This window comes from Etheostoma spectabile, chromosome 8 (genome assembly GCF_008692095.1).
Source record: "Etheostoma spectabile isolate EspeVRDwgs_2016 chromosome 8, UIUC_Espe_1.0, whole genome shotgun sequence".
NCBI lineage: Eukaryota > Metazoa > Chordata > Actinopteri > Perciformes > Percidae > Etheostoma > Etheostoma spectabile.
This window is the reverse complement of record NC_045740.1, coordinates 22,388,628-22,416,022: the sequence shown is the minus strand read 5'-3', so window position 1 is coordinate 22,416,022 and position 27,395 is coordinate 22,388,628. Positions and strand designations below refer to the sequence as shown.

The following is a 27,395-nucleotide window of genomic DNA, read 5'->3' as shown; positions in this document are numbered from 1 at the left end:
CTTTGTTGCTCGGTGCTAAATCTGACACAAAAAGGCACATGGAATCAAACCTACAGTAGCACTCTGAGCAGCCACAGCGGGCACAATGAGACCACACACACACACACACACACACACACACACACACCACACACACACACACACACACACACACAACACACACACACACACACACACACACACACACACACACAATGCCAATCATACTATAAATACACACAGACACACAATTACTGCCAATCATGCTGTACTGACTCATTCACAATGTGAGTACCCCCACCCCCCGAAGGTAGCAGCACTCTAGCCTCAACCTCTCCTTCACATGTAATTACAATGTGACACCAGGCAGACTAAAACATCTCTGAACTTATTACTGCAGAGCAACTAAAAGTGTGAGTGGAGAATGTGTCCATTTCTTATTTTAACATGTTTTTATATTACTGTGAGACAAGTAGTAGTAGTTATCCTTTCCATTCACATTGTCAACTTTTCTGGTAAGTTATACTAGTAGGGCTGCTCGAGTAAAGAATCCCCATCAGGATTTTTTTGTTCAATGTTGAACGCAATCGTTCATTGACTTTTGGAAAGACGTTGCATTTATTGAAGTTCAAAAACAGTGAAACAAATCAAATTTCTCTTAATACTTTTCCCGATTTAATTTCTTTTTTTCCTCATTCAGACCATAAGGAAAAATACGCGTTTACTTGCAAAACGTAAAGGGCAAAATAATGTGTTGATGTTTTTCTTGATTATTCGGTTTTTGTGATCATTAGAAGCCAAAATTGTAATCACGATTAAAATTTGAACTGCACAGTCCTACTTACTAGGAGAAAATGCATTTTTTTAATTGATTCTAGTTATATTCAAAGAAAAATACAGAATTAACAGAAAGAGGAGGGATTTACTGTCTTGGCAATAAAGATAAGACAGACATAACTGGTAGGTGCGAGGCTCAGCATCCATGTTCCCTTTCTGCAACACAACGTGGCCCTACTTCCATCCCAGACTGACGCATAGTGATACTCTGCTGCCCACTTGCTGTCTTCTGAATGATGGCTAAATTAGACTGGACACTGATGTCTATAGTGGAAGACGGGGATAGAGAAACTGGATTACATGTGCGGCTGTCAGTATTCAAACTCAAAACACTGAGCATACAGGAGCAGGGCAGTTGCATCTAGGACACGCCCGACTCCTCAACTATAAAGAAAAAACATCTGGATAGCATCCAAACGCACCATGCATCAACACCCATCCATCCACCCACACACACACACACCCACACATACACACACACATTCTAATGAAGCCCCGGTAGTGCCGAAGAGCAGCAGGGAGCGGCGCGGATCGCCGAAGACAAGTGTGTGTCTGTGCTTTCGTCGCAGTGTGTGTATGGGTGTGCGAGTGTGTGCGTCTCCGGCGGGATAATTATGGCGCTCCTCGGCAGCTGAGCGTGCCAGATGTACTGGGAGAAGGAGAAGGAGGTGGTGGGGGAGGAGGACGAAGAGGAGGAGGAGGAGGCGCGGAGCAGAGCAGAGAGGGAGCCCAGCACCAGGAGCAATGCAGCCGGGAGCATACAGAGTGTTATGTGAATACATTAGAGTGAATGTGTTTCTATGCACTGATGTGTGTCGGCGTGTGTGCCTGTACCTGGGAATGTTTGCTGTATCTGTGTTTGTGTGTGTGTGTCTGCAGAGGATTCTCAGTATGAGTATTTCCAGACGGATGTCCATGTCATTACGCACCAATACTGTGTGCGTGTGCGTGTGCGTGTGCGTGTGTGTTTGGCACGGCCAGTTTTGTTTCTTGCCATCCACCATTAGCAGGTTGGCTCCTTCACAAGTGAGTGTCTCATCCAGGAGAGATACGAGGATGAAGAAGAACAGAGAAGATGTGATGAGGACATGCGTTGATGGAAAAGTAGAGTGGTCACAGGAGGAGAGCGGAATAAAGTAAACTAAGGGAAGAAAAGTGGCCAAATTCCGTAAATGACTTTTCCCCCCTAAAACACATGAAATGACAGTTCAATATTAGCATAATGACTGTAATTATTGTTATGCTGTGGGTGGAGAGGGGGCTCACTCAGTGTTTAGGCCCAACTCTTTGTGTCCAATCTACTAACCTACAGCGAGTCATCTGACTACCAAGCCTTTGAACAGGATTTACCCCCACCTGATGGAGCGCTGCAGCTCAGTTCTATGCTGTGTAGGACATTGTGAGTATTGCTGGTTCTACTGCAACGACTTCAGCTGTTCAAAATATGTGCCTTTGGAGGTTACTTATTGCATGTGTAGCGCCTTGGATCCTGTTTAGGCAGAAATAACATAGCACTTATTTTGGTGATTTGTGATAAGTAAAACAAAAATGTCTGGTTCCAGATCCTTTTGCTGTCCACATCTCTGATTGTTTTTTGTTTTTTTGCCATTCAAATAGATTCGGTGTTGTGATCTTTAATGACTTTTTTCCATGGTTGAACAAACGGCCGAGTCAATCCGATCTTCCTGGTCTGGATGAATAGCAAAGTTTCAGCTGAAATCTGCCAATTACTCTATTACAACGTTGATTGATGGATCCCACTTAATAATAATAAGATAAAATCAAATAACTCCCAGAGCTTAGTGCGATACATGTCAATCTACCAGTATGGCAGAACACTGCATATTGTTTGCAGTAAATGCACATACAGACTATTTAAAAGCACGCAAGCTAAAAGCAATGAAGGAAAGAAAAAAGTAAAGAAGGGAAGATAGATTTAAGAAAGACGGGTAGAAAGGAAGACATTCTCTCCACTGTGGCTTGCTTTGTCACCTTGTGAGGGGTCGGGGAGGGGGCAATGCACCTTGGAAATTACTGAAACCAGAATGCATTAATTTGTCCAGGACGATGTGTGTGCATGGCTGTGTGTGTGTATGTGTGTATGTGTGTGTTTTTGTCAGAAGGCCTTTGTACTGCAATAAACAGAACAGCCTGGTCGACATCTGTTTAGAGACGAAAGATAAGAGCGACCGTGTGTACCGTTGTTTCCACCTTTCTCTCTTCCTCGCTCTCACTCCTGCCTTCTCCTGTCTTCTGTCGTGTAATTAAGAGCCAACGAAAACCCTTCAACCTCTCCCAGCATGTCTTTGCGTCCCGCCTCATGCTGTGCGGTTGCTCGTCTTTAAACCATATTCCCTTTCTCTCCATGTAATGGATTCTACGGCCGGACTGAGACAGGATTTTAGTCCGTTGCTGAATCCAACAGCTAGCAGAGGAGCTCACTGATACTCCGCTTGATGATGAATCAGGATTTGTAAGTCTGGATTTACCAAGACTACCAAACTAAAACATACATGGGCTTGTTTTGTTTGTCTTTGGGCCAAATTATCATTATTTTATTTTATGTTCTACTGCAAGTCTTGTTTCATCCCCCGTCTGTCACCCCAGCAGCTTGTGAAACAAAAACCACTTGATTGGTAAATGAACCACCAGTGGCAACAGGCCCAAACATACAGTATGTGTGCCAAGCACATGGTCTGTGTATTCAAAGCCAGATTACAGTGAAGCAGGAATCCAGAAAATGATGATCACATCCATGTGGGCTGTACATATCGCATTGCACTGACTCAATCTTTCACAGTGTGTTGTTGGAGTCACCCACACTGTTACCCCTGTCTCAGACGCTCTGCTCCGATGGAATGTGTCTGGTCGGCACAAACAGCAGGAAGTCAGCTGTACTGTGACACCAACAAAATGTCAAGATGGTGTCATAAAAGTTAAAAGGGCACATTACATTTTTTTAAAGTGTGTAGACTCATTGTGTAGACTCATTTAGATGAGTCTAGCTTTCAGAGTTTACTTTAGAATTTAAAGCGTGAATAAGCAGTGAGTCATTCATTTACTTTCCCAGCTGCATCATGAACAGTACAGCTGGGAAGTCCTTCAGTGGTGGGAAACATTTTCAGATGGTTTACTTAAGTAAAATAACTAATTCCACACTGTACAAATACTCTGTTACAAGTAAAAGTCCTGCACCAAAATCTGTATTTAAGTAAAAATATGTAAGTATCTTTAGGTAAATGTGAATAGTATAAGTACTCCATGCCAAAGAAATTGTGATTAATCAGATAATCCTTTCAGCTGTACTTGTAGGTCTGCATATTTTTGGGTAATCTGATTTACAACAAAACATCTTGTTTTATTAACTCCATGTATTTTGTGTACAAACACCTTAATCTGTAAAGTAACTAAAGTTGTCAGATGAATGTGGAGTAAATAGTACAATATTTCCCTGAGAGATGTATTGGAGGAGAAGTAGAAAGTGGCATGAAAATGATCTTAAATTTGTACTAATTAAGGTTGCATGATATGAGTAAAATATCTAATTGTGATTATTTTGACTGATTTTGCAATTACGATATGATTCACAATATTGGAGGGAATGATCATGATTTTATCATTCTCATTTTCATTGATTATAGTGTGATTTTTGCAAGGATCTGTACCAAGAAAAGAGGTTTTCTGTAGTCCTAGTACTAAGTACAGCACTTAGTACTGAGTAAATGTACTTAGTGACCACCACTGCAGTCCTTCAGAACAAAGGTTCAGAACATCATGGTTCTCACTATGTCAGACCGGCTTCAGTGTTTTGCACTCAATTCTAATAAAAATCTAAAAACAAGGGCAACCGCCTTCATAACTATATTCTCTATTATCGCCATATATCTGGCTCTCTCCTGCTCTCTATAGCTACACCCATGTTGTTGTGTTCAACCATTGACTGAGTAAACCAGTGTCACCTGTCCATCTACCAGCTGCATAAAAACCATACGCCGACATATAAAACTCCCACAGCGGACAGTTTTTTTTGTCTGTCTGGCACCATCTCCCCCTCTCTCTGCTGGTTCAAACAAGGCTAGCAAGGTGACCCTGAATCACAGGCTGTGTGAGTGTGCGCGTATGTGTGTGCATCTATCAGTGTGTGTTTCACGTGCCTCTGTGAGCGCACTTATCTGCACACGTGTGTGTACAGTCCCAGTAATTAACACCAGCCACTAATGAAGTCCAGCTGCTCGGCAAGAGGACTGAGCGTGAGCCAAAATCTGCGAGAAATCGCTCTCATCCTCTCTGTCTCTCTCTCTCTGTCTCTCCCTTCCAACACACTCTCCTTCCATCTCTCACTCTCTGGCTTTATTCAACCTGATCCCCCTCTCCACACCCACACTCTCACTTAATTTCACTCTATTGATCTGCATCCAGTTGTCTCTTTCTCCCTTGCCTCTTCCCTCCATGTCCTCTGCACATTCTTTCCCTGGATCGGTCTGTTTGCCCTCCTACTGCTTTCCGTCAGTATGAATCTACTCAATTGATCTGTAATCGCCACTATTTCTGTCAACAGCTCGTTTTCTGGAAGTCTCAATTTTCTCACTTACATTCTGGCGATGTACAGTATCCCTTTTTTGACTGGCGTTTGTGTGTCGGCCCCTTCTGTACTCCATAATGTTCCCCTCTGTCCCATCATGTTACGCTCACAAATCTGCTTTCTTTAGTTTCTGATTACTCCTCCTACTCCATATATAGCACTTTTTATAATGGCAATATTATTTCATACTGCATACATTTGAATAGATGTTACACTGTTTAATTTGTGTTCCGCTCTGTTTATGTATTCACATACTTTACATACACAGACAGAACTCAATGAGGGCAAAAAAAAATCTATTTCCTACTAGTCCCAAAACATTTACTAGCAGAGAATGAATACTGAAATATTTAACTTCATTAAAAGGGAAGTTCACTATCGATTACATTTTAGAGCGGATCCAAATCATCATGATGCTTTGAAAGTGTAGAGTATGTTCATACAAACAAATACAGAAGCATACATAACACGTAAGTATGGACACACATGGACACACACACACACACGGTTTTAACCTGTCGCACTTCATACATATCATACACGCATACCGTAGTAACGTATCCTTGTCAAAGCCCCAACCTGATGCATTACTACACAGGCCCAAGCTCTCTCCCACACACAGACTCTCACTCGCTACCAGCTGTGACAGATGTGCCTGTCACAGGAGAAAATGAATTCAAAATAGTTAGTGAATTAAGCAGGGAGTTAATTGTTGCTTGGCCCCTGTTTATGAAGCGCATAAAGGCAAAGCGCCTTGTTTGTCTTGTGACAATTAGCCAGCAGAGATAGAATGTGTATGTTAGTGTGTGAGTGTGTGTGTAATTGTCCTGTTCTCTTTAGCAGCTGGTGCAGCCACACCTGGACGGGTTGAAAGAGAGAGAAAGAGAGAGAAGAGAGGAATGCAAAGAGAGGTTTCAGGTACAGTGTAGTATATAGCCTTCATCTTTGGCCCCCCACCACACACACCCCTACCTACCTACCTACCTACCTACCTACCTACCTACCTACAGATGGCTAATAAAGACATCACTCACACAAAGCAGACAACTTCTATACATGAGTTAAGATAGCTGATGTTGCGTGTACGAATATTCTCACAGGCAAACATGAACATGACACACAAATGCTCACGCTCACACACGCACACGAACGCACGCACGCACGCATACACACACGGTGTTCTGATGCCTATCCGGATTGGGTCTCTCCCAGTCTATTTGTCAGTGTGTCCTATTAGGTTTCCAAACAGCTTGTAATGACTGGTAAGAAGAAGAAGGTAAATCAAGCGAGAAGACGACAAAATGAGCTCTCCAGGGGCCCACCATGCTCCTAGCCTACAAAACACACACAAACACTAACAATTGTGTCAGTGTATTCCTACACAGTCGATTAAAAAATAAAAGACAATGGCTGGTTATGAAAGGGACTGCTTTCTTTTAGGGGTGTCAAAGGTTAGAGAAATATATAGAATAAAGGATGACAGAGAAGGAGTGAAAATGTCATATAATGAACAATAAATGGTGAGTAAATAAGACTCTGCTAATAAATTATTGGTTTTATGAGAGTGTTACACAGATGAATCAACCCCTAAATCAAATTGAACCCTTCTACACAGATAACAGGCAACCACATTATGTTTTGTTCTTCCTGTTTGGAGGTCAGAAATGCATGCACTAGTTTTTCCAAACGGATTTAAACTTTAAACTTTGGATGACATATGGAATTTTTAGCATTAATACACTAGTACACCAAAGAGAAGACTAAGGTTATACTGGAGAGGTTCTAGTTAGGATAATGCGTATGTAAATGTGTAAATGTGAAGCAGAGTGATGCTGAAATAAGATCCCATGTATTCAAATTCCCTGAATGAATTAAGGTTAAGTATTTAAAAATGATTACAATATTCAGAAACATTATCTTTTATTCTTTGGAAATTAGGAAGGCATAAAGATCGTACCGCAAATGTAAAGCACTGTTGTCATTTTATTTTTCTCATTATATGGGGAAAAAAATTATAATTTCCTTTTTTAACTTCTATTCCATTAAGATAAATCTATTTCATGACAGACACAGATTCTTGTATCTTCTTTTATTTACATATGCCTATATATGCCCCCTCTCATCTTTCATCCTCCCATCCTTCTTCTCTCCTTCATCTAGCTCTCTCCCCCTCTCTCTCTAATCCCTTGTCTCTTCATCATCACTCCCTCCCTCCCTCTGGTGTCACGGCTCGCTGGCTCCAGGTGGCGAGGGAGGGAGGGAGGAGGGGAGGGACGTAGCGAAGGATGGAGGGAGGGACGGAAGACAGGAGGAGGGGGATGTGCTGTCATCTGTTCCTATGTTCATACCATCACAGTGCAGACCAACATCCTGCTCAGTACTCGGCACATTCAAGTACAGATCTGCTTTTGAACCTTTTTTTTTCTCACTCCCATCAGCTAAACATTACATTGAACTAACTGAAGCTTTTTTCAGGACAACATGAACCAATACGTGACTCAGGAGAGGGTGCCCAAATGCCAAATAAACACTCTATTGGGAAGAATGTAAAAGATTAAATGTAAATTTTTCCATGAAGTAACAGTATTAATGTCAGGCATGCTAGACTCTGCTATGTTCAAAATGGTGAGAATAACTTGCTTTATAGTGACTGCATTTGATTCAGCACTTGGCCATTCAAATACAGATTGTCTACTTTTTTAAATAATTTTCAAAAAGTCTTTCAGAAAAGACACTTGTGCCTGGGACAGGATAAGCAATTTTCCGGCAGTACTTTGTAGCATTTTTTCAGACTGTTTGACAAGCCGTCAACTTCAACATACTTTTGGTTCAGGGAAATATTGAAATTCTCCTGTTCAGTCTCATATTTGTGAAATGCTACGCCATGACATCAGTTTCCGGTATGACCGGTAAGCCCCAAAAACATAAGTGGAACGCTTTCCTTCAGTCCAGAGCATTAGTGCAGACACAATCACACACCAACAACACAGATTATAGAGTCTGTAGCCTATTATATCAGGTGCAGCAGGGCAGAAGAGAACAACAATGTTGCTAGCCGGTGGCAAGGACACACCACACACACACACACACACACACACACACACACGTGAACCCTAAACCACATTATCCACCTCCATTGACTCTAAAAGCTTCTTATTCGCCTCATTAAGTCTTCAGTGACACAAAGTAACCACACCAGACCCTGCGTACTATCACATGCGCATACAAACAGTTAGGTGTGTGTGTGTGTCTGTCTGTGTGTGTATGTTTGCCTGTGTGTGCGTGTCAAAAAGGAAAAAGGGGGGAAGAAAGGGAGAAGGGAGTGGAGGGGCACTAGGAAGCACAGAAAGCTGTGTGCACAGACACACAGCAGCCCTTGGGGCCGCTGCTTAGACAGCAGACCGACATTACTAGTCAAGCGCATCACAGATTTGACTGCAGGCTAATAGACAGGCTGAATGCAGAATGACTATTCTGCATTGGCAGATCGGTGCAACCTCAAGGAACACAATTAAAGTGAACGGAGTTCATTTAATGCTTTACTCCACACAGTTTTTGGTCTGCTGAGGTGAAATTGAAAAGTGAAAGTGCTCATGATACTAGTCTAAAGTACCTCACTTCATTCAGAGACATTTAAGAAAAAAAGATATCAGCTCCAGCATTTTTAAAAGGGTATATTCAGAGTGAACTGATAGCGACCCGGCTGTGCGCATGTATCTGGCCAACAAGAACAATATTTAAAAAGTATGAATGTGAATAGGGAAGGCTACCTAACACTATTAGAGTGCATTGATGTAAATAGGTAAGTAAAGCTCATGCTGAGGACACATCATTAGCCACAACACTCCACAGGGAGCACTTAGATCCAGGTGAGTGGCCACTCGATACCTCCAAGGCATCTGCATGTGCGTGCGTGCTTTTGCATGCACGAGCGTGCATGTGCGTGTGTGCGTGCGTGCTTGTGTGGTAGTGTGTGTGTGTGTGTAGTGGTGGGAAGGACAATGAAGCATGCAGCTAGCAGCAGGGATTGGGGTGAATGAGGATGTAAGGTGAGGGGTAATTGTTCAAAAATCTGGCTTAAATGTGTTAAATTCAAAATCATCCCCAAGGGATACAGTTGAAGAGAGTTTTTTTATTAGTTTTTATTATGCACATTGATTTTTGAGAAAATAGCGTGACTTTTAGCGTAATAAGTAAGCTGTTTCTTAGTTACTCCACATCATGCAATGTGGCTTTTACACATAGTTGCTGACAATATGGGATTTGCCAATATATTGTTTTCATCTATATATCTCTCTCTCTATATATATATACATAGAAAAAAATCAGGACAATGAAATGCTGATGGGCAGGCAGTGAGACAGCACAATGCTGCCTTGCTCATAGTGCGAGCTAAGGAGACAGAAAGGGGACAAACCTGGCCGACAGGTGGGCTCTTCTATGGGCCATCCAATAGGCAGGTGGGGGGGGAGAGCGGAGGAGAGAACGGGCAGGGTTAGTAATACGTAGTGTGAACGTGGTGTGAGTGGGGGTGGAAAAAAGTTGATTTATAACTTGATAGAGAACACAAAATTAACGGGTTTGGAGAAGAGCCATTTCTCCTCAATTGAATTGTAGACAACTTCTGCTTGACAAGAAATTAATACCACGTGAAAGGCAGAAAATGTAAATCTATTTGATATAACATGACTGTTTAGTTCTGTTGTGCTGGTAGGGCCAAAAACTGTAGAATACTTCCCACACTCTCAGTAGCTACGGCATAACTACGGCGACACCTAATGCAGACGTATAATTAAGACGTAAAGCCGACTTCTTAGTGACAGAAAGGAGGTAAACAAAAAGAGGGAGGAGAGTTTGTGAAAGAAGGATGTTGGGGCAGGACATTTAACCAAAAGTATTAAGAGAGAGAGAGAGAGAGAGAGAGAGAGAGAGGAGGAGAGAGAAGAGAGAGAGAGAGAGAGAGAGAGAGAGAGAGAGAGAGAGAGAGAGAGAATGGTGTATAATGTCAGATCAAAGTAAGGGCTACAGTCAGTACGCTAATTGGAGATTGGTCAATGGAAAGGGGAGAAAGCATGCTGTGTGTGGCTCTTTTTGCGCACATGCAGCATGTGTTTGGTGAAGACACACATAGTAATTTGGGGGTTTTGCGTGTGTGTGGTGTTTTGTGTGTGTGGTTTGGGGGGTGTGTGTGGTGTGGTCGAAAAGGAAGGGAGTATGTGTGTGAGTCTACATTGTTTTGAGAAGTGAGGCCTCATGCTGTGAAATCTAGACTAAGGTGATTAGTAAAGCATTAGTGGCTGCATGCAACACTCAGAACATGCTGTCAAGGACCTTATTTAGGGGTGTGTGTCTGTGTTTGTGTGCGTGTCTGTGTGGTCCTCACAAAGACTTTGAGTTTGAATTTGAGTTGTAGACTTTCAGAAGCAAGATACGTTTGCAAAGTGAACACATTCTCATTAGTCACCCCTTGAGTAATTAAGTAGGTCCCAGTCAGGATTTCTTTATCTTCTTGCATTGGTATAATTTATAAGGTATAACACATTAGTGTTTATTTTTGTGGTTTGCTTTAAAACCACAAGCTGGATGTCATAGTTTACCTGCTTTTTTGTGCTGTTACATGACTGCAAGTGTTTAACGTGATCTACATTCAACAACTCAACAGGGACAGGTAGGAGTATTGGGGTGGCAGCTGGCGTGTTTTGATTGCATACAGGCCCAACTGGACAACATACTGTGTTAAAACACAACACCCACACCACACAACCACACACACACACACAACACACACACACACACACACACACACACACACACACACACACACACACACACCACACCACCACACACACACACCCACACACACACACACACACACACAACACACAACACACACTTAGTTCTTCATGATGTGTCAGCTGCACAGCCGAAAACAAAAACCTGTCAAAAATTGTTGCGGCGTGGTCCAAGGAGAAGTGAACACATGGAAACAACGACACATACACATACAATGACAGGAGGGGGCAGAATGTTACAAAGGAAAAACAAAGACGGCATGCTTAAAACACTAAACCGCGCATTACAAAATAGGGAGCTACTGCATTCCTTATATTAACATGCCAAGCCTAGGTGAGGATGATATAAAGAAAAAAAGAGCAAAAGATATACATTTGGATGGTACAGGTGACTTCATTGGGCCACAGATACAGATATGAGCGTGTGCGTTTTTTATTTGTTAAAATTAGCTAATCTGACTGGGCAGCTGGGCAGTTTATTGCCATCCCTCTTTTTTAGCGCCGCCCTCCACCACCCTCGGCTCTGCCTTTGGTATAATTTATAAGGTATAACATAAGGTTATTTATAAGGTTTGTTTTAAAACCACAAGCTGGGTGTCGTAGTTTACCTGCTTTTTTGCCCAATACATGACAGTGAGTGGTCAAAGTGATCTACATTCAACACACACACACACACTTCCTCTCTATCTCTGCTGGCTAATTGTCACAAGACAAACAAGGCGCTTTGCCTTTATGTGGTTCATAAACAGGGGCCAAGCAACCAATTAACCCAGTTTAAATTTCACAAGTCACTCACAAACAACAAACACCACACACACACCACACACACACCACAAAACACACCACACACCCCCACACACACACCCGTTAGTAACCACAAATTCTGTCTTTACTACACACACAGGGAAAAAAGTTTTCATGATGACAGCGGCACATCACTGTCTCTCATCCGGCACGAACATCCCTCACAGTGCCCCCCCCCCCCTCCCCTCCCAGTGGGGTCAGCCAAAAACACAAATAAATACTTTCTACATTTCTTTTCTTATCTCCACTTCTCCAAGCTCTCCCCTCCCCTCCCACCTGCTACAGTTTTGGGCTAGAAAACAATGAATACCAGCTCTTTGATCACACCACCACACCCACACACACACACACACCCCACCACACACACACACACACCCAAAACACCACACACACACACAAAAACACACACACACACCCCACACACACACCACACACAACACACACACCACACACAAAATTTCACTAATAATGGTAAAAAAAAAAAGTAGCTAACTAAGAAACGCATTATAATTTCCGGATTTTTAAACTGTATTTAAAGGCACAGACAGGATGTAACCTTATATCTCTCTCTCTCGCTCTCGCTCTCTCGAGAAAGTACTGAGTTCGGTACCCAACCCTAACAATCGCTTATAATGAGTTTTTCTTTCTATAGTGCTAGTGCGTTGATGTCAGTCTGGTGCATTCTGGGAATTTCAGGGGTTAATCCTGTAACCCTAACCCTGGTGACTAGGTGATAGTTAGGTGTACATTTGGGTCTTTAAGAGAGTTTCTCTCATTGTATTCAGTTTAACCATCACATTGAAATGTGACATTGTGACAATGTGGTTATTTCTTTGTTTTGTCATCTACTAAGCAATGTCCTCTCTGTCCTCTGGTTGCACCATGTTAGTGGCCTGGGTCAATGAGCACACTCTAGTCACCACCTCCCATGAACAGTCCATCAAGCAGTGGACTGTTAAATACTGAGCTGCAAGCAGACAAACATCCACATCTCCAGGGAGAAGGACTACTGTAGAATTCAAACTTTTCCTTCTTTTTTCATTTTTGTAACTGTATTTTCACTATCCATACGGTGTCCTATACTGTCTGTAAACACATGGATATGGCTGGGGAAAGCTCCTATTAAAAATAAAAAATAAAAACACTTGACCAGAATAAGTGTTCCCTGAAATCCACTGCAATCATTTTTTGTTTCCTGAGAAACAAATAAGCCAACATTGTCTGAAATTGTCTGAATATATCATCAGGCTTTTATTTTATGAATTTGGTGACACGTACGTGTAATACTACTGCCTCTGAAACTAATTAAAGGCAATTAGTAAATATGTTTTGGTAAAACTAACTTCACCTAATGGTGGAGCAGTGAAACTTGATGATTCCTCCTCAGCGCTATAGTTTCCTCTTTAGACTTCTCACTTTGACCCTCTCTTTCTTTATCTGCTTGAATGTTGTCTCTCTGTCTCTATCTGACAGCGTAATTAACAGGACCATAGGGTGCACCATGTATTACCCATGGAGCAATGTGACAATCACAATACTGGCCTCGATAAGCCAAACTCCCTCCTCTCTGTTCCCTCGACCAGTCGAAACGTGTCGTGATCATGGACTGAATTTGAGGCAGCCTTCTTCATGTTTAATGCTTTTTTAGATTTTCTTCTTCATGCACATTTTTCAGTGGCACACAAACAGGCAGACAGGCTGAGAGCTAGTCTAATGCCTTAGGGTGTTTCACTGAACCATGTGAGAATATCAGAAGTGACACAAGCACACCTGCCAGTGGCAGAGTTATTGAATGTGAGAGCTGATGGTAAAACATGCACGTGTGTCCTGATGAGACTAGTAGACAGGCAGTGACACCTTCCCAAAGGTGATAATGGGGGTTGTCATAAATGAAAAAAAAGAGGATTAAGGTGAGGAGAACTGAATGAAGAAAAAAAGAGAAGAATTTGACGAGGTAACACTTTCACACCGTCACATATTGTGCCTTGTTAGGACCTTGTCTTGTAGCCAGATACACTATATCCAAATTTTGTCTACAGTGGAGACAATTGCATTTGAGTTAGTCAATAGGACAATGGAATACTGCTTAATGGAAGAATTAAACTTCTGAGCTTTTATTCATAATTGTGCACTGTCATCTGATTACACAAGACACATGTTAAAGCGAGGAGAGAACAGAGCTCAAGAAAATGAGAGAGCTACAGTGAAGGCGAGAAAATGAAAGATGACATGAAATGAAATTACCGTCTTTTTTTGATCTCGTGGATTTGGCACCACCAAAAAGATATACCAAAGATCTTTCTCTTTAGTATCTGCTTTTTCTTAGGATGGGGGCGGGTAGGGTTGTAGGAAATGTAATAAAACAGACATAATACTTAGAAATAATCTGCATCAAGTTCATAATTAATCTGTGCTAGGTTTTCACACAATTAGCACGTTAATTAACCCGTGCCATATTTTTGTGTGTGTGTGTCTGTGTGTGTGAAGGGGGTGTAGGGGATCCAGGAAAAAGAAGGAAAAGGGCATAAGAAAAAGGCAGGAGGAGTTACTTCAGAAATCAGTGAAGAGGTTAGGTAAAAGATAAAAAAGCAAGTTGGAATATTGCCCAATCCCCCAAAACTACGGGAGATTTGGATATCGTAGATTTGGGATTTTGGATATCGTAGATTTATATTTGAACACAACACACATATATATATATATATATAGATTAATAATAAAATATATATTATATAATATATAATATTATATATATATATATATATATCATATATAATATATACATACATACATACATACACACACAAAACACACACACACACACTGGTTTTACAGACTGATACTTTCTAAACTTAGACTGTTTTAGCTGTTCTATTTTATGTATTTCCAACTTAAATCAATTTATCCACATATTTATGATTATTATCTAAAATCTCATTGGTAAATATTTTCTAAAAGCACCAATTGTCTAAGCAACAATAATGTCGCATACGTCTGTAGGTATTTAAGAATTCAAGATATCTGATTTCTCCACTTGCCCAGCCCTACTTTGTGTGTATTCCTTTATGTGTGCATGGTAGGACAGTGTGTCCGTGTGTTTGTGCATCTGTGATTCTTTGTGTGAGACAGAGAGTGTATGACTGTGTGTGAGTGAGTGAGAGAACGTTTGGCTTCTACAAGTTCTTACTGTTATACAATGGCAAATATAAGCTGCCACACACACACACACACACACACACACACACACACACACACACACACACACACACACACCACACACACACACCACACACACACACACACACACACACACACACCACACACACACACACACACACACACACACACACACACCACACACCACACACACACACACACACACACACACACACACACACACCTCAGAGTACATCAGTGACTCTGGGATTGCCTGTCAGGTCTGGCGAGAAGGGCTGAGGGTGGGGGAGTGCAGAGCGTTTGTTGCTCAGAACGACTTGCAGGTCCACCTCGTTAATCTCCATGACGACAGAGATGCTAAGGCAGCAAAGAGCAGCGAACGCAAAACACTGGCACAGGGGAAGCTCATAAAAGAACACTTTGAACAACAGAGGTAGTTTTTAGTTCAAGTCCACCTATAACAGCTGAACTCACAAACAATTCTGTAACACCTTTTCTGATTTATTTATTATTCTACTTCATGCAAAAGAAGCTGACCAGACAAATAAAAATGACTAAAGGTACACACTTATGTCATACACATAGAATATACTTTGGCTTTTGATCATGCATTACATTGTTCCAGGCAGAGAACACTACATCAGGGTGTTTTTGTTGTCCTAGTCAACCGCAGAAAACGTCTCCTTAAACTGAAATTGTTGGCTTTGTAAAGAAAATTAAGAAGAAAAAGACTTCTTTGCTCACTTCCTTAGTGTCTGCTGAGTGTGTTACTCAAAGGCCTAGGTGTCATATATACTGTACATTTCTTCACTTAGCAACCCCGCCATACATTTCTGTATACTTTGAGCACAAATACAAATACTGAATTTAACTTTAAGCGGCTAATACTTTTGTAAAAACCTAAAGTTATATAAAATGTATCTATGTACTCTAACAACCTCACTCCTTAAAATCCAGTACGATGATGATAGCCAACATACAATATCTACTAAAATGATACAGTATATAAAATCATGGATAACCTCGACTCTCGTCCGTGTTAACTCGCCACACCTGCAGCGGCATCACATGCTATGTGGTGTTGGACTTCTTCCAGGCCAAGCTATGTGGTGAGTGGTGAATAGCCAAATGTTTAATGTTAGGAGTGAATATCTGAAACTTGTCATTGTGTTCCTAAAAGATGTCTCTAGTTACACTCAACGTCTAAAGTATTATCTGTAATGTGGAGTGTTTTCTAAGTCAAGTAATCCAACCCTCACAGGTGTAGCCAAGTGGCAAATTGCATAGCAGCTGGTCCAGGCAGTCAAAAGTCAAGTAAAAACGAGCTCTTCATTTCACCTGTCAGTCTCCCACCTGTGTGGTGTGTGTGTGTGTGTGTGTGTGTGTGTGTGTGTGTGTGTGTGTGTGTGTGTGTGTGTGTCTAGCTGCTGTATCTTCTAGTGTTTATATTAAATGTGTGAGGGGAGAACACAATTGCAATGGTTGTGGTGTTAACCCAATAGAAAAAACATGGAGACAGTCACAGAAGCCGAAATGCAATATCAACACAGACACACACTCACTCACACAAACACTAGAGTATAAAAAAAGAGTATAACACAAACAGAGTGGAAGAGCTGCGCCTCACTCACCGATCATGTGATTAGCGACGTGAATCTGAATCTCCCTTTCCGTCTCAAACGTCATTTGGCATTTAATACACTGGTAGGTCTTTTTCTGGAAGATAAAGACACAGAAACACAGAAGAATATTTTTCTTTCAGGTTACATAAGTTACAACACATAGAAAAATAATATTTAATTTCAGTATCTGAAATACAGCAAGTTATTATCTTTAACAGAAGATTGCGTTTGAAAGAAGTATGATATTTTGTAACAAAAAAGTTTTATGATTGCCCTGTTTCTTATTTTGCTCTCAACTCTCAACATGCAAGACATGTGAACCCTACAAAGTGTCACTATCAAGCAACACTAATCAAGCAACAATGAAAGTCCAAGTCTTTGGGAAAGGAAGATGAAGTGCACGCACGGGCATGCACGCACACACGCGCACACACACGCACACACACACACACACACACACACACACACACACACACACACACACACACACACACACACACAAGACCTCTGCAGTGGAAGAGAGAGACAGTAATGAATGAGGGAGGGAGTGTGTGAACAGGAGAAAGATGGGGGGAAGAAGCAATGAAACAGAAACAGAAGGAACGAGTGTCAAAGAAAAGAGGACACAAGAGAAAGAAAGAGATCCAGAAAGAGGCAGAGAAACAAGGGTGAGAGACACAGAAACAAAGAGAGAGAGAAGCAGAGGCTCTGCTTATCCATTCATAGCACACAGCAATCACTCATGCACAAACACATACAAAATACACAAAGGCCCCACTTCCACTATCTCTCTGCTGCTTTAGCCTATCTCACCCCACACACACACACACACACACACACACACACACACCCCAACACACACACACACACACACACACCACACACACACAAAACACACACACAACACACACACACACACACACACACACACACACACACACACACACACACACTACTTTGTCTGCTTTGTGCTGTTAGACTAAGCAGAAACAAAGATGCAGGTAAGACAGAGGGTCCATGGGAACGGCTTCTATCACGCACACGCAAACACACATATACACATACACACACACACACACACAAGTACACACACTCACACACATAGACACGCGGCAAGTCCCGGGGAGCCTGACTGTCAATATCAAGTAGAGCGAACATATCCCACAATGCCTCAGCATGCCCCAGCCGCAGGACCCAGTGGGGCTCAGCTGACACACACCGACATACACACAGGCACATGTATGCAAGCTACAGACACAAAATCAGAAGAACGCACAACACTTCCCACACACGGCTCACGCAAACATACAGTTCAGCAGGATTGTGGAGTCTCCTTCACTTCTGAAAATGTCTCCCTCTGTTATATGTGTGATGTTGTATTCTTATTAACATGCATTTCAAATACAGTCCTTCCCACATTTGCATTGTGTAATGTTTTAAGGGGGACTGTCATGCGTGGGTGCTACGGTGGATTCCCTACCAAAGTTTACCCAAGACGCAATTGGCAAACAAATAACTACAAGCAACTTTACGCCCCGCACACCAATCATCTTTCATTCATACATTGTTCCAACGTGTCTGGTTGATGGTGTGGTCCTTGCTGCTTTTGAGGAGCACAATAGAGGTATTAACGTGTAAGATGTAAGTATTTGAGTAGATACTTTTAAATTTAAATTTTTGTTGTTTGTTGTTGTTTATCTGTTCACATTACCAAACCCCTTCCTCACTTTAGTTATGTAGTAGTTTGGTAATGCCAAACACCTGGTTTAAGAAGAAAGCCTCATCTCAGTCTATCCTGTCTCACCTTGGGTGCAGGTGAAGCCTCCGCCTTCTTTCCAGCTGCACTGGTCTCAGGGCTGACCTCAGGGTGATCTGTCTGGACGTGACTCTCTAAGTCCTCCACGCTTTCAAACTTCACTCCACACTCTGGACACCTCAGCCCGGCGATGGCCTTCTCTCCCTGCGTGTCCCCTGGCGTGGCAGCTCCTCCCTGGTTGGGGCTCTGGCCATTCGTACCCCTGATTTGATTGGACATTTGATTTGTTTTAGATGATTTTAGTGATCAAAAACTTCTGCTTAACAAAGCTTTGGCTTGTCCCATCTGAGCTCAACACAGGCTTCCTGCCCTTTAAGGCGCCAGTAATTGGAATAGGGGCAGAAAGTCAGCAATTAATTAAGTTACAGCATGTATTGATGACTTAAGTATTTCTATAACACACGCCAGGATCCACGCGGTTGATAAGTTGGCTACCCACCTGCTCATGCAGCCGGCACACAGGCCATAAGGCAGACCGTTAACATCCAGCTTCACCAGCTCCCCTTTGTTCTTGAACTCTTTTAGGCAGAAGGCGCATTTATACAACTTGTGCTGCTGCAGCTGCCCGTTGGGGGATGAAGAGGCTGAACCGTTCCCTCCACCTATTCCTCCATTCCCACCGCCTCCTCCAGTGCCTCCAAGTGCAGAACCAGTGGAGAGCTTCTGCATGTGGAAGGTGCCGTGGATCTTCAGCTCCAGGGTGGAGGTCACGGTCTGCATGCAGACCACGCAGCGGAAGCCGGTGAGGGAGTTGCGGAGGTCGGGGTGCATCTGGCAATGCTCTATAAACTCCTCCTCACTCTGCAAGGGCATCTTACAGATTCGACAGGTACCTGTGTCCAAGCTCTTACTGTGGGTCACCTGCAGAGAGGGAAATTATGAACATAATGATGCACAAAGTAGTGAGAAATTAAACCTTTTATGAAAGCACGGAAGCGTATACAGACATATAAAGACACTGCTGTTGTAATGACTGAATGCAGCTGCATTACACAATACCCTTTTGGAATATGTTTCCTGTAGTGGGGTACAGCACAAATTGCCTCTCTTAGGACAATTTAACATTCTAATTTCAGAGCATCCAAAGACGTTCCAGGATCAAAAGACAGATACACAGACGGAAAGCAACAACAAAGTCACACAAGAGAAAGGCAAACAAAAATAAAACAAAACAAGTGTGTCTACATAGATGGCTGTGTTGTTATACCTGAGGGTACCTTGACTGCATTTGTTTCCTCCATATAGACATCCAAATGACATGCTAAAACGTGGATACCTCCAAAGCCACGTACATAGCCACACAAATGTACAGGCTGGAACCCAGTAAAAGTGAAAGTACCTTGTGTTCAGTGAGGGTTAGCAGAGAGGGGAAACGCTCGCCACATATTGGACACATGTAGTGTTTGGCGGGGCCGCGATGCGTCTGAGCGTGCTCACGAAGCCCGTTCTCAGAGAAGAATGTTCTGGAGCACACATTGCACTTGTGGTTCCCCTTGATGAAGTCTGCCTTCTTCTTTCGAGAACCTGGTGTATAAAATTATATTTATCATAATAGAAATAATTTATATCTTGTAAAAAACTGTCAACTGTCATTGCTTTAAATATCCTTCAAAACAAGCAGTTGACCAAAGATTACCAGCGTCATCTTCTCCCGGTCGGATGTTGTGGTCACGCAGACGGTGGTTCTGTAGAAGCGACTCCATGGTGTAGGCCGCTCCGCAGATATCACAGGCATACATGGGCTCTGAATTGTCCAGCTCCTCCTCCCCCCCGCTGGCCTCATGGCTATTGGCTGTGTCTCCTCCCTGGCCAGCTCCTCCCACAACGGCACTCTTCAGCAACATGTTCTGCAGATCGGCTTGTTCAGCAGCCGCAACTGTTGCCCTTTCAGCGCATGCTGCACCTCCACTGCCACCACTGCCTCCTCCTCCTCCTCGCTTGGAGGACTGTGCTAGCCCGTTGGGCGTCCCGTTTTGACTGCCACCGCTCCCTGTACCGCCTCCGTTGCCGGTAATGTTGCCACCATCAAAGAGGCAGTGCTTCTCCCTCAGGTGTCGCTCCAGCAGTGACATGGCTTGGAAAGCTTTGCCGCAGAAGCGACACGTGAACTTCTTGCTGTGTGTGGTGATGTGGCATTGGAGCTCAACCTCTGATCCAAACGTCTCTCCGCAGAAGATGCACTTCCGGGGCTTGAGTCCTGTGAGACAGAAGTTAGATCAAGATTTGCAGATTCAAGCTCAATCTACCCGACATGACTGCTGTCAAGTAAACAATGTACTGACTCCAGATCTTTTTTTTTTCCCCCTCTCTGACTTTTGCTTGTCTTTATTACATTCTCTTCTATTTCTCTATCACCACCATGATTATTGTGCACTTTTAATTAGTTAAGTCTACTTTTCAGTGAAACACAGCCAATGATCCCAGGAAAGATGTACAGTACCTGCTGCAAGCCCCCCTGGGAGGCCTGACCTCTGGCCCAGGTGGTTATGCTTCACGTGGATCTGAAGATCCGACTCCTTCCTGAAGTCCCAGGCGCAGGCTGTGCAGCGAAAAAGCTTCTTCTCATTACTGTGCTTCACTGCCAAATGCACCTGAATGGCAGAAGGTGGGGACAAAAGAAGCAATCCAAGTTGGTTCTTTTCTATGGTTGTTTCACTAATGTATGCACCTAAAACCATATAGTAATCAAATTACATGCACTGATTACCAAATAAATAAAAAAGGGTCTTTCTTTTACCTGTATGGAGACCTTGGAGTCAAAGACCTCCTGGCAGAGAGTGCAGTGGTACAGGACAAATGTATGCATGTCGAGCAGGTGTTTCTGCAGGTCATCTACGGAGGAGAACTGCTTATCGCAGCTCTCACACACATACTGGGTCGACGTGGTGGTGTAGTGCACTGTCAGGTGTTGAAGCAACGCCTCCTGGGATTCAAAGTCCTCCTTGTTGCACTGGGGGCAGGACTGGCGCCGCAGCAGCATCTCCAGGTGGGACTTTAGGTGGGCCTGGAAGCCCTCAAAGCTGGAGAACCGCAGGTCACATTGGTTGCACGGGTAGTCCCCGTTGCTCCCCATTGAGGGGGTGGAGTCCCCTCCCAGTCTGTGGCGTTTTGGGGAGGAGATCTCTATGTCAGAAGAGGCAGGGCTTAGGTCGGCAACCTTTGCCTGCCGTTTGTTGTTTGTTGCCAAAGGGATGTTCTTGTGGTTCTCCTTTATATGCTTGGTGAGCTTGAGGAGTGAGCCGAAGATAGGAGAATTGGTGCAGTAAGGGCACGAGTAAACCTGTATGTAGACAATAACTCTTTACTCTTTATGACTACTATACATTGACAAATACTGTTATTTAGGTCTTTTAGAGTAAAAGAGAGTTTGAGAAAGATGTAGAGAGAGGAAGAGAAAGACAGAGACAAACATAGGCTACAAATTAAAGTCAAATCAACATACCTTTGCAAGTTCAGATATAAATACATACATAGTATATGTATGTGTATATATATATATATATATATATATATATATATATATATATATATTATATAAATAAACAAATACACTGAGTTGCAGTTTGAGAATATATGTAGTATTTGAGTTACAGTGTATACTGTATATACACACACACACACACACAAACACACACACACACAAACACACACACACACACACAAACACACACACAAATAAAATTGTTGAATCTGTGGTGGAAATTTTGTCAGTCAAGTCCGCATTAACTAAAAAGTTGGGAACAAGGAAGCAGTAGGTAATAAAAAGATTCAACCTAAATCAACTGTAGACCAGACCGGCAAAAACCCACAGTAACTGCAGACTCATTAATCGCAAACTCAGCTCAGAAAGTGATTCATATAGTAACATCAAAGATCTTGAATATACAAGAGCTATATGCTTCATTTGGCTCATGAAAGAATACAGGAAACCCCCTGATTAAATAGGAACCAGCTTTGAAGTGTACAAAGACCGGCAAGCTACATCCAATTCTTTTGGAAATATTATTCTTGACCAATTCTGACCTCCATGAAGGACTGCGACGCAGACTGTAGTACAGGAGACTCCAGTTTGGCCACCGCTCCTCCAGATGCAGCTCCCCCCCCTGCCACGGAGGTGCAGTGCGTCTGCTGGATGTGTTCGGTCAACGAAGACTCCGTCAAGAATCCCATGGAGCACTGGTTGCAGAAGAAGGCATGGTTCCCTTCTAGGATGGAGGAATTAAGTTACAGTGTTAGGATTAGGATATTCCAAATAAATGCTGCTAGATAGCTACCAACTACTAACCAAAGGACAACCATGCTATACGTAACAATAGGCTTTCTCAGTCTTTTTTTACCGCCATAACCCCTATTTTGACATATGAAAGTCTCTTATTGTTAATTAGGAGTAGCATTCTTCAACAACACACCTAGTGTGGTGGATCCCGCCACAATCCCACCAGGCAAGCAGTGCGACACTCGGATGTGTTCTTGCAAAGAATTGATGTCTCCGAACATGTCTGGGCAGTAGTTACAGTGGAACGCTGTGACATTAGTGAACTGCAGCAGAGGAAACGCTGCTGTGCCTTTGGTCCCTCCGCTGGCACGGTGAGCTTTGCGCACATGTTCGTTGAGGTTGTACAGCGTGGGCAGAGTGTCCAGGCAGAGATGACATGTATGACTCTGCTGCGGCTTATCTGCATGGATAGTCTTCAAATGGATCTCCAACACCGCCAGGCTGTGGAAGTCTCTCTTTGAGCAGTAAGGGCAAGAGTACGTCAGTTTACTCCAGCTCCCACCGCCCCCTGTAGGGATAGACAGATAGCCTGCTTCATTAGACAAAAACAGAGGAATCCGGAGATGTAACTATGCCTACTGGATACTCTGCAGATAAGTGACTACTGTACCATACCTCCACCTTGATGACCCAGGCTTATCCCAATCTCTTCCCCAGTGTCGGGGCCTCTTCTGCGGCCACGTTCGATGCCCTGGCTGGGCTTTAGGGTAGAGTCCGGCGTGGAGCCCCTCTCCAGGCTGGCACTAGAATCTGGAGTGGCCGAGCTCATTGAGGCCACGCTGCCTAGCGGAGGGTCGGGACTGGCAGCGCTGTGATTGGAGGAGTCCGGCTGACGATGGCTATCTAAGTGGCAGTACACATCCTCCACAGATGGGAACTGTTCGGAACAGACAGGACATCTGGGGGTACAGGAAAAAAAATAACATGTAAAATGCAAGCTACATTCCAGCAATACACAGTAATGTAAATCAGCACACACACAAAACGAAACTCTGTAGTACTTGTGTTTGCGGTTGGCATGCTGTGTTTCAATGTGTGTGAGGAGAGAAGCCTCATCTAGGAAGATCTCAGGACAGTGGATGCATTGCAAGTCGGCTCGGTCGGACAGCTGGGGGTGTCTGGTCATGACGTGTTTCTCTAGCTCGTCCGTCTGGCTGAACGTCTCCTCGCAGTAATCACACATATACAGGTCCTGATCCAGGTCGACATCGCCTCCCTTCTTCCCTCCATCCCTCTCACTCCTCAGTGCAAGGTGCTCTCGGTTCTTGCGATGAGCCTGCCAAGGTCAGAAAGTAGACCAGATTTAAAAAAGCATGGGTTGTGAAATATTCAATCAAAAGATTTTCATGTGATGACAACACGCTAGATCCTCCTGCTTTTACTACGCTCAACGCATGTTTTAGTTAAAAAGATAAACTTTGTTGTTTTGATTATATGTCATTGTAACTTATTGGAAATGGCATTACACACAATGGAAACACTGAGCAGTACTCTAAAGAATATAATTTTAAACAGTTTGATTTAACGTAAAAAAAAATACCAGATGTTTACCTGCATGTGGCTCTGCAGTGATGAGGTGGAGGAGAAGCCACGCTTACACACACTGCACTTAAACGGTTTGCTGGAGCTGGAGGCGGAAATAAAAAAAAAATAAAAGAAAGAACTGCCAAAAATCAGACTCAAAGATAAACAATTATGAATCAAAAGCAAAATTGGTAGTGTCAAATACAACTCTGGAATCAGGAGTAGAAAGGATGAACGTCGGATGAACATTTCAATCAACAGGACAGGAAGCAGTTACCTGTGTGTCTTCAGATGGATCTTTAGGTGATCAGAGCGGGAGAATGCAGCTTCACACTCCTGACAACTATACTTCTTATCTCCTGTATCAATAAAGATATTTATGAGAGATCATAAATATACAAAAATAATGTAGACCTCAGAACATTGACAGCCAGAACACATGTGTTCCCACGGCTGAGTGAAAATCTAACTCAAGTCTGAGTCTGGGGTTTCCCTTTACTTAATTGACAAAAAGATCCCATGTTTATTAAATTACTGTGGATCTGCTACCCATAACATGCCAACGCGGGCCTGGAAGACTCATCTACCTGTGTGTAGCTTGACATGGCGGTCTCTGCTCCTCTTGTGTTTAAACAGACGGCTGCAGAAGGTGCACTTGAAAGGCAGCTTGTCGCTGTGGATCTGCTCATGGCGCTTCAGGTAGCTCAGCCGGCTGTCGACAATCAACAGGATAAACAGGATGTCATTCACAAAGGCTCACGGCAACACATGATAACCTTTTGGCATTTCCAAGTTTAAAACGTGGATTGACAAAATGTAGACTATATCCACGATGTTTCACTTCAGGGATTGCCCCAGTGCTGGAAAAAAATTCTCTTTACGACCCCACGTCCGTCACCTTCTGCTTTATTTGTGTTGGTATTTTAAACTCCAGTGGATTTCTGAGGACTATGGTTAACTACTCCTCAGATTTCTGCAGGGTAAATTCAGACAGCTAGCGAGTTTTCTGTTCCACGACTAAAACAACTTTTAAACATACACATGGTGGGTGCCTGGTTAGCTCACCTGATAGAGTGGGCCCCATTTATAGAGGTTTACTCCTCGATGCAGCAGCCACGGGTTTGACTCCGACCTGCGGCCTTTTTCTGCAGGTCATTCCCCCTCTCTCTCCCTTTTTAAGACTAAGCTTTCCTCTAGACATAAAGGCCTAAAATGCCTCAAAAAATCTTAAATTTTTTTTTAAAGTATACGTTATATGTTCCACCAAAACAAGGTCCTTCCCATTGCTTGGTTGGTTAAAAGAAATGCCAATACACCAGAGCATGTTTTTCTCCCATTCCGGAATGCTGTGTGGACTAACCAGACCCTCTTCGGCAGCGCTGTGGAGGAAGGTCTGGCAATGCGAGACTAGACAAAATAAAACACCCTGACCACTATACCCTACATAGTAATTACATTTCTAATAAAATCTACTAAAAAATGATCTAAAAAGGTTAGAGGGATTCTGTAATTCCCTGATACTTAACCGTAACCGGTATCGTTATGTTGAAACTATTACTAATATCAATGTACACATCTGTTCAGTAAAAAGAAAGGACAAAGAATACAGGTAGGTACGAAGAAATATAGATGATTATGATGAGGACTTTAGGGTGTATTTGACAGCTGTTCTTAAAGTGGGTCTTGAGTTAGTCCATGGAGAGGTTAGTGAGAAATGTATTCACTTCATTCCTTTTTCCTCAGTGGTCCATGTTGCCATGGTAATATTGAGAATGCTGTTTATTCATGTACAAATTGATATTCATGGTATGGGGATGCGACTGAACAGCCAAATGTTTTCATTAGAGTCATTGTCTACAATGCTGCATGTGCACCGAGATGGAACCTGCAGCATATTGGGGAAGCAAAGGGATAAACTTGAGCTTAATACCTGAAGGACTTGTCACAGAACTGGCAGGGGTACGGCAGACCGGCGCCTCCTTCCTCCTCGCCGCCAGTGGCCATGCCGAGGTCGAAGCAGCCATCGGGCATCTGCGAGGGCGATGCCACATCCTTGCTAGAAGGCGAGGAAGGCACCCAGGACAGCCCTGCAGGGTCATCATCCCCATCTGACATAGAGGGGAGACGGCACAGAAACATTAAAAATAGAAAATAAAAAAGCCTGGGATTCATCTGCAGCAAAAAACAACAACAACAACAACAACAACACAAATATACACACATTTTGTGCATGGCTGCAGGATTTACACAAAAAAAGAGACAGGCGAGTACAGTCAGAAAAAAGTGGGGGTAAAACAGGGAGCATTAGAATGATTAAGAAGAAGTTACATCTTTCTTGGAAGGCACAAGGCGGTAGAGGCAGCCGGTGGGAGTTCAAATGAGAAAAAGAGGGTATAAACAAAAAAAAATAAACACATTATCCTGGTTACACACACACACACACACACACACATATATATATGTGTATATGCAGAAGGAAAATGAGGATGGCAGAGATAAAGAGAGAGACTGAAACAGAAGAGAGAGAGGCACATCCCGGCAGCAGCAACATCTAAATAGAAAGCTCCAAGAACTATGTATCCCCGGCGGAGCCCAGAAATAAGGACAGAGTGTATTTTCTCTCCCTTCATCCTCCCTCTGCAGCCATCCCTTGTTCCATCCCCTCCCTCACCTCCTCTCCCCTCCCCTCCCTCCATCCGTCCCCGAGGACCATAGATCCGCCTCATCATATTTTCATTAGGACCTTGGCATATTGAAACGTCGGAAAAGCGATTAGGAGATGTGGAAAGCAGAGCGGAAAGATGGCGATATTCTCTCCCTTTATCTGTCATACATAGGAGATTATGCATTGCTCTTTTCCTTCCACCCCACTCCCTCTTTTTCCCCCTCCTGTGTAGTCTGGCACAGAGGCGACAAAAAGGCCACGACTCCTTTAATAGACACTTCAGAATGGAATTGAGGCAACAAAAGAGGGGACTGAATAATG

General features: G+C 43.1%; 1 protein-coding gene and 1 long non-coding RNA gene across 5 annotated transcripts in view; one reads left to right on the top strand and one right to left on the bottom strand.

Moving 5' to 3' along the window:
• The window catches only part of znf423 (zinc finger protein 423), a 160,375-nt gene that overhangs the window by 61,173 nt on the left and 71,807 nt on the right, over positions 1-27,395 (bottom strand). The window contains exons 4-19 of one of the 4 annotated variants that reach the window (XM_032524132.1): positions 26,340-26,517; positions 24,997-25,121; positions 24,687-24,768; positions 24,437-24,512; positions 23,887-24,161; positions 23,501-23,784; positions 23,019-23,414; positions 22,633-22,814; positions 21,347-21,889; positions 21,050-21,200; positions 20,246-20,806; positions 19,949-20,133; positions 19,049-19,470; positions 18,598-18,811; positions 16,803-16,887; positions 9,816-9,836 (exon numbers count right to left, since the gene is read on the bottom strand). In XM_032524132.1, the coding sequence (XP_032380023.1) occupies positions 9,816-9,836; positions 16,803-16,887; positions 18,598-18,811; positions 19,049-19,470; positions 19,949-20,133; positions 20,246-20,806; positions 21,050-21,200; positions 21,347-21,889; positions 22,633-22,814; positions 23,019-23,414; positions 23,501-23,784; positions 23,887-24,161; positions 24,437-24,512; positions 24,687-24,768; positions 24,997-25,121; positions 26,340-26,517 (3,780 nt within the window). The remainder of the gene's footprint in view (positions 1-9,815; positions 9,837-16,802; positions 16,888-18,597; positions 18,812-19,048; positions 19,471-19,948; positions 20,134-20,245; positions 20,807-21,049; positions 21,201-21,346; positions 21,890-22,632; positions 22,815-23,018; positions 23,415-23,500; positions 23,785-23,886; positions 24,162-24,436; positions 24,513-24,686; positions 24,769-24,996; positions 25,122-26,339; positions 26,518-27,395) is intronic. The other 3 variants (XM_032524134.1, XM_032524133.1, XM_032524135.1) reach the window with 3 other exon arrangements.
• LOC116694465 (uncharacterized) lies at positions 12,933-27,027 on the top strand. The gene is made up of 3 exons (XR_004333172.1): positions 12,933-13,040; positions 15,609-15,614; positions 27,018-27,027. It is a non-coding gene; the product is annotated as an uncharacterized LOC116694465 (long non-coding RNA).